The sequence below is a fragment of the Tiliqua scincoides genome, chromosome 15 (genome assembly GCF_035046505.1).
Source record: "Tiliqua scincoides isolate rTilSci1 chromosome 15, rTilSci1.hap2, whole genome shotgun sequence".
Taxonomy (NCBI): Eukaryota; Metazoa; Chordata; class Lepidosauria; order Squamata; family Scincidae; genus Tiliqua; species Tiliqua scincoides.
In genome coordinates, this window is record NC_089835.1 from 9,210,274 (window position 1) to 9,222,430 (window position 12,157).

The following is a 12,157-nucleotide window of genomic DNA, read 5'->3' on the forward strand; positions in this document are numbered from 1 at the left end:
TGTGTCATTACTTGGTGGAAGAGTGTAGTGGAAACTGCCCCTCCATGGTGGTAGAGGTATCCAATGGAAAGGACAGAAGAAAGTGTTGCTTCACATCAACAGGAGACATCAACAGGAGACTGGAGACATCCAGTCGCTTGGATGGCCTGAGAACGGGTCTCAGACAAGCTCGTGGAAGACCATAGACCTCTCCAAGGCTAGGCGTCATGGTGGGTTATGCCTTCAGATTCAGTGGCCGTTTGCCTCTGAATACTTTTGGTGCAATGGTGGGGGAAGAGGTCTTCCTTTTTCTCCTGCTGGTGGGCTTCCCAGGGGCAGCAGGTGGGAGACTCTAGGGAACCGGGTGCTGGAAGAATGAGCCCTACTTGGGCCTGATCCAGCAGGGCTATTCTTATATGTTCTCCATTCTGTCTTAGGCAATGACACGTGATGACAAAAGACCACCAACTTGGAACAGGCTGGGGCTGTTTATGGGGTTGTCATTAATAAACCTGCCTCCGGCGCTCGTTGGAGTCTGTTCCTGCCGTGGGTTGGGCATCACCTTCCTCGGTTTGCTTGACCTACGGATAACCATCTTTCAGCAGGGCACGTCCCATTTAATTTGATCACCCCCTCCAGAAAGACAACAACGCAAATGAGCTGGGATTGGGACACCAAGATAGGCAAAGAGCCAAGGCTATAGGTGTGCTATAGATCTCCATAGATTATCCGAGAGGGCGAGATAAGTTTTGGATTGCCCAACCTGCCTCTTCCCTGCTAGGGGCACTGTCGGCTCAAGTCTACCCCCCCCCAAACACTGTCTGTCATTGCAAGCCCCCCACCACCACCCAATGCGTGGGACACCGCTAGGAACCAACTCTACAGGGACTCATCTGATAGGTGGAGCTTCTTCCTAAGCTGTTTATAAGTAAGTAATGAGCCAAAAGAGAGATAGGGATCTCTTTTGACTTGTCAAGTTTCATGAGCCCAGGAGTTAAGGAGGCAGGGAATGTGTCAGTCATCGCTCCTGGAGGGTTGTCTCATTTCCTGTAGGAGAGGCGAGAAGATGCTATAAAAACTTCGCCAGCCTCCCAAGTTGTCCATGCACACAACCGTTGAGATCTTCGCAACCGGGCCGAAACGTTTGCCGGGAGCAGGTAAGACCAAACCGAGATGCGCGAAGGCTTCTTTCTCCTTCTTCTTTCCTTGCTTTAAAAAAAAACGCACCCTCCCATGGGTGCGAAGGGAGCGCCGTTCAAACGATGCGCTGCAGATGCTCGGTCTGGCGGAATCCCCTTGAGAAGACAAGGGTTCCTTCAAGGCCATCTTCTGAACTAGAAGCAAAAAGGAGATCCTGGATGGAAGGATCCAAGGAGAAAAAAGGACAGGAGATAACTCATTAAGGGCCCAACACTAACCAACTTACCAGCACTGGGGTAGCTGTGCCAGGGGGCACGTGATACACCCCACAGTTGGGGGCAGTCACAGAGACCTCCTCAAGGTAAGGCAATGCTTTTACCTTGGCGCTGTGTTGGCCTGACCTCGCTACTAGGAAGTTGGTTAGGATTGAGCCCTTAGGGCCTGATCCTATCCAAATTTCCAGAGCTGGTGTAGCTGCTGTGCAGCCTCAAGGCAAGGGAACCAACAGTCCCGTACCTTGCGGAAGCATGGCTGCACCGGCACTGGTAAGTTGGCTAGGATCGGGCCCTTAACCCTTTGCTATTTGGAGCAGGTGTCTTCCGAAGCTGGGAAGCAAGAGCCAGCAGTGGGTGAAACACTGCTCCTGAGGCCGGATTGGTGAGCTTCTCATAGCCCATTTCAATTTTAGAAATGGGCTATGTCAGAATGCCAGATGCAAGGGAGGGCACCAGGATGAGGTCTCTTGTTATCTGGTGTGCTCCCTGGGGCATTTGGTGGGCCGCTGTGAGATACAGGAAGCTGGACTAGATGGGCCTGTGGCCTGATCCAGTGGGGCTGTTCTTATGTTCTTAACTACAATTCCCAAGAAGCCTTGCAGGTCTCTTGTTATCAGGTGTGCTCCCCGGGGCATTAGGTGGGCCGCTGTGAGATACAGGAAGCTGGACTAGATGGGCCTATGGCCTGATCCAGTGGGGCTGTTCTTAAGTTCTAGCAGAACCCCGTTGTGGTCCTTCAAAAGGGCCATTATCTGGTCAATGGATTGATGCCTGGTTGAGGGTTGGGGGGCACAATTCAGGCCACTTCAGTGGGGGCTCACAGAGCAGAACTGGTCTCCGTTTAACCCATTTTTGTCCAGTCCACATTTGGTCCCTGCTGCATATATACAACGTTGGGCAGACACGGCTGACAAAGGCCCTGTGTGGTGAAGGAGAGCGAGACGTGGGGAAGACAAGGCTGGACTATTTCCCCACCATCCTGGGTTCTTTGCATGGAGGACGTGCCCATAACCTGGAGGTGTAGGTTGACCACTCTTTGTTCTCTTCCAGGGCTACCACACAGCGACACGAGCAACGCCCAGAAAGATGACCTGCTGCTGTTGTGGGTCTAGGGGAGGGGGCTGCAGCTGCTGCAGAGGTGGGGGCTCCACCCAGCAGAGTCAAGGCTCTTCCTGCTGCGGTGGTGGCGGATCTCCCGGCCGAATTGTACAGATCCGCGGAGGAGGCTGTGGCGGAGGAGGAGGAGGCTGTGGTGGAGGAGGAGGAGGAGGCTGTGGTGGAGGAGGAGGAGGAGGCTGTGGCGGAGGAGGTGGTGGAGGTGGCTGTTGCGGAGGAGGATCTGGTCAACGTATCATCATAGTATCTGGTGGCCCCTGCGGCGGAAGTGGTGGCTGCGGTGGGATGCAACAGAGCCAAGGCTGCTGCGGTGGTGGAAGCTCCGGACGGATCATCTACGTGCCAGGGGGCGGAGGTGGCCAGTCCTCCGGCTGCTGCTCTGGAGGAGGATACGGTGGTGGGATGGGTCAACAGAAAATCCCTGTGGTTTGTGTGGGTGGTGGGTCTGGAGGAGGAGGTTGCTGCGGAGGGGGCGGCGGCAGTGGCGGTTGCGGCTCCGGAGGGCAGACCATTGTGGTCTCTGGGGGTGAAAGCGGTGGAGGCGGTGGCTGTTGTGGGTCCGGTGGGGGAGGCTCAGGTGGGGTGAAGGTTATCGAATCGGGTGGGGGTGGCGGAGGAGGGTCCGGCTGCTGTGGCGGAGGCGGGTCCGGTGGGGGCGGCGTCAAGGTTATAGGCGGGGGATCTGGGGGAGGATGTGGGGGCGGCGGAGGCTGTGGGGACAGTGGTGGGAAAAGCATTATTGTGAGCGGGGGAAGCGGTGGGGGCTCAGGTGGGTGTGGCGGGGGAGGGTCCGGCGGCGGCGGTGGAAAAACCATCATTGTACCAGGTGGTGGGAGTGGCGGGGGATCGTGCCCCACTGTTTGTGGGCAGACCAAGCAGGTCTGCAAACTGCCACCGTGTTAAAAATAAAGGAAGCCACGCGGCTCTCATCCCCGTTTCGCTTGCGGAAAAGCTTGCGCCTTCTCCCCAAACCGTGTTCAGACATGTTCAGTGCGCCGCTGATGATTCTAAACAGTCTCATATTATTTATTTGCCTTTGGGGGAAAGAGGGATACTGTACTACCCCTGGCTTGTTTCTCGCTTCGCTCTCCATGGACGCCCTGGAGATAATAAAGCTCATCTCAGAATGAACATGTCTCTTGGTGTCCTCTTGAATCGTCATACTGGGTTCCCACTTGAATTTACGAACCAGAAGCCCCTTGTACTAGCTCAGCACTCTCCCCCCTTCCCCACACACACACACACACACACACACACACTTCCTCTTCCTCTCAAGGGAGAGGAAGCACAAGGAGGGGCGATGAAGGCAAGTCGGTGGAAAGAGATGGGTGCCCCCCATTGAGGAAGTGAGAGGAGAAGCAGTGGAGGCAAGTGGGTGGACAGATGGGTGCTCTCCACCAGTCTGCAGCCTGAGGCTACAGCCTCAGTTGGCCTCATGGATGGGCCAGCCCTCTCATGCCCACACAACGGGCCCTCATCCATTTCTGGTTCGAAACCACTGGCTGTGATCAGAAAGTAGGGGGGGAGAGAGGGCTGGAGTGTTTTATCTTTTTCACATCAGGGCAGTGCACACAGTTGCTCCCCTCCCTTTTGTCTTCACAACAACCCTGTGAGGTATAGAGACTGAGAGCAAATGACTGGCCCAAAGTCACACAGGAAGCTGCATGGCTGCCAGGGGATTTGAACCTGGATCTCCCAGGTCTACCTACCAAACCAATGCACCACGCTGGCTCTCCTGAGTTCCACTGATGGGGTGAAATCTGGACACAGCACAGTACCACCGCATGACCCACCTACAATACACTATACAAATGGAGGTCTTATTTTTCGAGCCCCCAGGGGGTTTAACATAGCAACTTAAAACAATGACCCCCGTCAAATGCTGTGGGGTAAGACACAGGGTAGCAAAAGTGGATTGAAACTGCCATGGAAATTCAGCCCCGGATAGGCTGAGATCGAGGTACCCACGTTTATTTGGTAATGAATTGGCTTTGCACTGTATAATTTGCTTTGGCATGGCCCGTGCCCTCTGGATGCCTGGGACCCACGGAATTTGCCCCCCTCTCCTCCGGCCTGATGCATGCATTTCGGCTCTCCAAAGCATGGAGGACCGTACCACTGCGGTGGGGAGGGTGGCATATTAGGATCTCCCAGAACTGCACCATTAAACATAACACAAGTCCATTACATAACAAGACCTGCAAGATTTAAGACCGACGACAGAACGAGGCTCTGAGTTTCAGAATGGCGCAAGCAGGTTTCGGCAGAGACGGAGGCGATAAGGAGCGGGTGCTCTCAGAAGGCGCACGGCTTCATTCCGGTAGCAGATTCATTCAATCTCAGCGTTCCATCGGTGCCAGAAGTTCCTCCCCACCCAGCAAGGCCGACTCTCCCGTTGTTGGGGTTGGATGCTGAGTCACCTCTGATCTCCCCCCGGGGCGCTGCTGTCTCCGAGCCTGCCAGAGAGCCTACGTGCCGTGTATATGAAAGCTCTATGTCACGGCTGAAAGCTGGTAGCACCCTGATGGATAGTAATCTGGGTTGGGGGGGGGGGGGAGAGGATTTTCAGCCCAGTCTAGGCTTGGCTGTTTCAAGCTTAAGAAGAGCAGATATCTTGGGGGAATCAAATTTGTTTTGGGGGTAACTTTGCCCCACTGATTCCAAATACAGCATTGGTTCTGCTCAATGGGGTCTAGCTTGGGGGGGTACCTCATAGCCACCTTATGGACCGATTTGGGCAGCTTCCTCGAGATGATAGGATTACCTTTCCATAGGATGATTTTGCACATGACAAAAGACTGTATGATTTCAGCCCCAGTCCCTATAGAACATAACATAAGAACAGCCCCACTGGATCAGGCCATAGGCCCATCTAGTCCAGCTTCCTGTATCTTACAGCAGCCCACCAAATGCCTCAGGGAGCACACCAGATAACAAGAGATTGGCATTCTGGCATAGCCCATTTCTAAAATCAGGAGGTTGCACATACACATCATGGCTTGTAACCCGTAATAGATCTTTCCTCCAGAAACTTGTCCATTCCCTTTTTAAAGGCATCCAGGCCAGATGCCATCACCACATCCTGTGGCAAGGAGTTCCACAGACCAACCACATGCTGAGTTAAGAAATATATTCTTTTGTCTGTCCTAACCCTCCCAACACTCAATTTTAGTGGATGTCCCCTGGTTCTGGTGTTATGTGAGAGTGTAAAGAGCATCTCTCTATACACTCTGTCCATCCCCTGCATAATTTTGTATGTCTCAATCATGTCCCCCCTCAGGCGCCTCTTTTCTAGGCTGAAAAAGCCCAAACGCCGTAGCCTTTCCTCATAAGGAAGGTGCCCCAGCCCAGTATAGAAGTCATGTGTTCTGTGCATGGATTTGTCAGACTTCCCAACCACTGGGCATCTCTGTCCCGAGTGCTCAATTGCTAGCCAACTTTCTAACTCCAGCCAAGAGTTTTTTGCTTTGCTTCTCCAACATGTGCATTTCACCACAACCTCTGGCTAAAAGGGGAATTTGCCAACATCTAGGTGTGAGCCTCAGGAAATAGGAGCCACCCTGGGAAGAGTGGAGAGGTTTGGAGTGCATAATGCGTGTTAAAATCTCCAACTGGGCAAGGCCCTGAAACACGAGTATATAATGGTTTCTCCTGCCCCAGTTCTGGAGAAGATAAGCCGCTTAATGACAGACCGGCAGTTCTCTAGGAGAAAATGAGATGAGGTCAAGTGATAGTGGACTGATGTAGGAGGAGAACATGGCCAAAAAGGGCTGACAATGTGTAGGGACAGGGCCTTGAAAACAGTGACTGTTGGGAGTAAAGGGGGGCAGAAGGCCCACCCAATAGCCCCTGATGACTGAAGCACCTGCACATGCCTGATCTCGTCTGATCTCGGAAGCTAAGCAGGGTCAGGCCTGGTTAGTACTTGGATGGGAGACCGCCTGGGAATACCGGGCGCTGTAGGCTTATACCATGATCTCGGAAGCTAAGCAGGGTCAGGCCTGGTTAGTACTTGGATGGGAGACCGCCTGGGAATACTGGGCGCTGTAGGCTTCTACCATGATCTCGGAAGCTAAGCAGGGTCAGGCCTGGTTAGTACTTGGATGAGAGACCAATTGGCTTATACCATAGTCTTTCGAGACTGAAGGTTGCCAACCAGACCTCATGATGCACCACTCCTTCCCCTCTCCAATGCTCTAGCTCAGCACATTCATCCCCTCCACACTTCTGCTCTGCCTCACTTTCCCTTTTTTTCCGTTCTGAGGAGTGGAAGGAGATTGACGAGCCATAGAGGCAAGCGGGCTGCCAAGGTAGAGCGTCCTCCACAGATGTGCCCCCTGAGGTGACAGTTTCAGTTAGCGTCATGGATGGGCCGGCCCTGGGGGTGGAGGTTTGGGAGACAACTTGGGAGAGTCTTGGCCAGGGATGTCAAACTCCTTGTTGGCGCTCATGGTACCAGCTGTGGACTGGAAGTGACATCATTAACCCATTCCTGCCCAGCCCACAAGTGTACACATTTGATCCCTGTTGATCACTGATCATATTTTCAAGATACAGGAGAGCTCAATTATCACACTGGGAGAGCCCAATTATAATGGGGGAGCGGATAATTTGCTTCCGGGGGCCATCCTGCCCATGTGCCACCCCCAGTCTAGGGAGGGCTGAAATGTCAGGCAAGTAGATTGTGGGACCAAAGAAGAGACAGAAAACAGCAGCAACAGTGGAACAAATATATATGGACAGCACAGGGCAGGGGGAATTCACAGACAGGCAAGCTCGGTTCCATATGAAAGGATAGGGTCAAAGGTCAGACAGTTTGGGCACCAGACCAGTCATGCCCATCAGAAGGCCCTCCTGTTTGGGTTGACCCCTGAACCTTCCAGTACTGGCTATAGGGGCAGCAACCATTGCTCCATCAGGTAGTGAGTGGGGAGCCCAGATCAATACAAAAAATCTTCTATATAATACAATGCCCGGCACAGATACTGTTTGCCGACCGGAAAACACGTCCCTTTCTAAAGGAGGTTTCATTCTGGCCTCAGCTTTTGCTCCCCCTCGTGGCTAAAAGCCGGAGCAATCTCTTCCACCAGCTGAAAGGGAAGGGCTGGAAAATACGAGTTGTTGGACTGTCCTTATAGCAATAGTCAGCTGAAATACTGGATTGCCCTGTGTTCCCATCGCCAGAGGGTGGCGCTCCAATACTGAATTGAGAATGGACTGTGTACTCAGCTCTAAGCTGAAGGTTCAGGTGACCAGAGCCAAGGAGAATACCCCACTTGGGGTATTACACCTAGAAGCCTTTGATCAAGTGGGATGTGTTAATTGGAGAACAATTAGTAGCTTAGTAACTGGTCTATATGAGAAAGACAATTATTGTTTTTCCCCCCAGGTTTTTATACTTCTCTTCCTCCGAACAGCTCCTCAAACAACAACCCTGCAGTCTTGTCCCTCTCACACAACACCAGAACCAGGGGACATCCACGAAAACAGAGTGTTGGGAGAGTTAGGACAGACAAAAGAGTGCAGCACACTCTCTGCTGGATGCCCAGGCCTTACCCTTAAAGGGGCCACTGCTGACACCACATCCTACCTCCTCTCCAGATCTTCCGCGATTCCAATACAGTTACTTAGTGTGTAGTTGGTCTGTGGAACTCCTTGCCACAGGGTGTGGTGATGGCATTGGGCCTGGACGTCTTTAAAAAGGGGACTGGACAAATCTCTGGGGGAAAAGTCCATCACAGGTTACAAACCATGATGTGTCATGTGCAACCTCCTGATTTTAGAAGTGGGTTACGTCAGAATGCCAGGTGTAAGGGAGGGCACAGGGATGCCCTTGTGTGCCCCTGAGGCACCTGATGGGTCACTGTGAGATACAGGAAGCTGGATTAGATGGGCCTATGGCCTGATCCAGCAGGGCTGTTCTTATGGTCTGCAGTCAGAGTCGGGCGACTGGCTCTCATATGTGGGAATGCTGTGTCAGCTGAAGCCAAGGGCACCCAAAACATGCCCAAAAGCAACAGTCTTAAGATAACACAAAGCTCAGTGTCGGTGTAAACGAAGGGTTGTTACCGGGCAATTAGGAGATCCATCAACGAGTCGCCTCAGCGATGGGCATAGCATGATTGACGCAACCAGAAAAACCTGGCAAATCCATCATCCCATGTCTCTTTAGGTAACATGCTCACATGTCATGGGATCACTAACAGTTGAGGGTGCCAGGTGGTGATCCCAAAGTTCTTGGGATTCCAGGCGTAGTGAGCCCTTGACTATAAAAACACCGGTTGGAACCAATGAATCGTCCAACACAGAAGTCCGTTTACCAGTAATGGACAGCGAGAAGCCTCTGGGAAGCTCACAAGCCACAAAGCAAACCAGCCCTGCCCTATTGCCTTCCCTCAGAAGCTGGTATTTAGAGGTACACTGCCCCTTTCCATGGAGGTTATTTTGAGGTATGTTGGATGGAAGTCATTGAGAGACATCCTCTGCTTGCTCAAGGGTTGATTGTATCAGTCTCTAAAAACATAAGAACATAAGAACAGCCCCACTGCATCAGGCCATAGGCCCATCTAGTCCAGCTTCCTGTATCTCACAGTGGCCCACCAAATGCCCCAGGGAGCACACCAGATAACAAGAGACCTCATCCTGGTGCCCTCCCTTGCATCTGGCATTCTGACATAGCCCATTTCTAAAATCAGGAGGTTGTATGTACACATCATGGCTTGTAACCCATGATGTATTTTTCCTCCAGAAACTTGTCCAATCCCCTTTTAAAGGCGTCCAGGCCAGATGCCATCACCACATCCTGTGGCAAGGAGTTCCACAGACCAACCACACGCTGAGTAAAGAAATATATTTTTTTGTCTGTCCTAACCTTCCCAACATTCAATTTTAGTGGATGTCCCCTGGTTCTGGTGTTATGTGAGAGTGTAAAGAGCATCTCTCTATCCACTCTGTCCATCCCCTGCATAATTTTGGATGTCTCAATCATGTCCCCCCTCAGGTGTCTCTTTTCTAGGCTGAAGAGGCCCAAATGCCTTAGCCTTTCCTCATAAGGAAGGTGCCCCAGCCCCGTAATCATCTTAGTCGCTCTCTTTTGCACCTTTTCCATTTCCACTATGTCCTTTTTGAGATGTGGCGACCAGAACTGGACACAATACTCCAAGTGTGATCTTACCATCAATTTGTACAACGACATTATAATATTAGCAGTTTTGTTCTCAATACCTTTTCTAATGATCCCAAGCATAGAATTGGCCTTCTTCACTGCCGCCGCACATTAAGTTGACACTTTCATCGACCTGTCCACCACCACCCCAAGATCTCTCTCCTGATCTGTCACATATAGCTCAGAACCCATCAGCCTATATCTAAAGTTTTGATTTTTTGCCCCAATGTGCATGACTTTACACTTACTTACATTGAAATGCATCTGCCATTTTGCTGCCCATTCTGCCAGTCTGGAGAGATCCTTCTGGAGCTCCTCACAATCACTTCTGGTCTTCACCACTCGGAAAAGTTTGGTGTCGTCTGCAAACTTAGCCACCTCACTGCTCACCCCTGTCTCCAGGTCATTTATGAAGAGGTTGAAAAGCACCGGTCCTAGGACAGATCCTTGGGGCACAAGGCATCCTCCAGACATCCTGTAGGATGCCTACAAGGATCTTACAGGCATCCACAAGGATCCCACAGGCATCTCTGCCTGTAGACACTAGAGAGAGAGACTGTTGGTTGAGTCAGTTCTCAGCTAGGTGGACCAGAGAAGTACCACAAAACTAACAGAGCCATCTTAAAGGGTTGAGATGGCATAGCCCTTCCTCAATTGGCTCTCACAAACATGCCGTAAAGCACGCTAGTGGCTACTTAAGGGCTGACAATACCCAGCCCCAAAGTCTGTGCTAACCTCGACACATTCCAGCCAGCAGGAGAGGTGAGATTGTGCCAGTTGTGGGGAGAGTGTGGAGGGGCATTTCTGGATGTGGGGAGGGTTGAACGGGGGAGAAGTGGGCCCAGGAGAGGGGCAAGATTGGCAGCACAGCGTTACGCCAGTTTTCCCAGATTTACACCTGCTAAATAGCTAGCCCAGAATTGAGAAGCTCCTTGGGGAAGGTTGGGTTTTACTCGGGGCACGGAGGAAAATATCCCAGCACCCCAAAGTGACCACCAGATGCCTCCTAGTTGGGTTGGCTACAGCGCAGGCTGTGCGGGCACAGGTGAGGCTTGGGCTGCCCATAACTCTTTTATACCAGCTCATGTCTTCCAGGAACACACCTGATCTGGTGATCTGGCACCTAATCGCCCATTTCTGGCTTCTCGAGGAGTGAGGCAACCCTCTAACGACCGGCGCAAAACCGGATCAGCCAACCATCACTGTGGTGCTAGCCTGGGATGCAATGCTGATAATAATTAAAGGCCAATCAAGTAAGGTTAGGAGTGTGATTGTGTAAGGCTTAAATTACACACCTCAATTCCAGGTAGAGATAATTGATCACTTCCTAGTGAACTGATGCAATTGGAGAAAGGACCAGGAGGTTCATAACAAGGGAGCTGCCTGACCTTGAGTCAGATGATTGGTCAATGTTGCTGGACGTGGTCCATACAGGATGACATCAAGGTACTATGGCAGGACCCCTGAGAGGGGGGTGCAGGTCTGGGGTCAAAAAGGGGGCCCAGGAGCCGATGGAGGTGGGCCAAAAAATGTCTTGGGATCTTCCATTTTCATGGCTTTGGAGACGGTCCTTCCCAGCACAAACTGCAGGTGCAACTTGGCTCTTCTGCTTTGTACGCAGTATCTGACCCTGGAGTTCTGGACCGGCCCAAATGCTATGACCACCCAAAGGTGCCTTGTCCCAAGTCACTCTCATGGCTTCATCTAATGCAGGGGTGTCCAAAGTTTTCGGCAGGAGGGCCACATCATCTCTCTGACACTGTGTCGGGGGGCCAGGGACAAAAAGAATGAATTTTCATTTCAAATTTGAATAAATTTACATAAGTTTACATAAATGAATATACTAGAGGTGGAACTTACATGAATGAATGAAGGTCTTGCAATAGCTCAAGGCCTATAAAAGGACTTGCAGAAAGCAAGGCTGGCCTTTCCTTTGCTGCCACTACTGCACCACAGACGTGAAACAGCACGCAGTGGAGGGAGTCCTCATCCCACAGCTAACTTGAGAGGACAAACAGTTGTCCTCACGCTGAGAGCAGTTGCGTCGGGCCAGTGTGGGCTCCAGGAAGTTTCCAGAGGGCCAGAGGCTCATTGGAGACTGGGGTGTCCCTGAGGGGGGGCACATTGGGAGTCCTCAAAGGCTGCAAGTGGCTCCAGGGCTGGGGTTTGGCCACCCCTGCAATCACATCCACAGTGACTCCCTTACTAGGATTGCACCTCCAGCACAAGTTTGGGGCTGACTGTGGTTCAGGCAGGGGCAAGGGGAAACTTTCCCCCTTACCCAGGGGAGAGCCACAGCAGCCCCAATGGGTCTACTCAGATCTGCGCCAGCATCCTGGAGCAAACACAGATAAGATTAGGAGCAATTTTGGAAGAGTATCTACATGGTTTGATTTCCATTTACTCAACGTAATATAGGTTATAGAGCTCGCGGGCAATGGCATACCTCACTGCTCCAGCATTCGTCTGGGGCAGTGACATC

At 51.9% G+C, this 12,157-nt stretch overlaps 1 protein-coding gene across 1 annotated transcript; it reads right to left on the bottom strand.

Moving 5' to 3' along the window:
- Positions 1 to 2,917: 2,917 nt before the first annotated feature.
- On the bottom strand, positions 2,918 to 3,325 carry LOC136635075 (uncharacterized). Its single transcript, XM_066610174.1, has one exon. It carries the CDS (start codon positions 3,323 to 3,325, stop codon positions 2,918 to 2,920), a length of 408 nt encoding a protein of 135 aa, XP_066466271.1.
- Positions 3,326 to 12,157: the final 8,832 nt, after the last annotated feature.

Coding starts and splice junctions, on each gene's coding strand:
- LOC136635075 (XM_066610174.1), bottom strand. CDS start 3,325: ATGGTTTTTCCACCGCCGCCGCCGGACCCTCCCCCGCCACACCCACCT.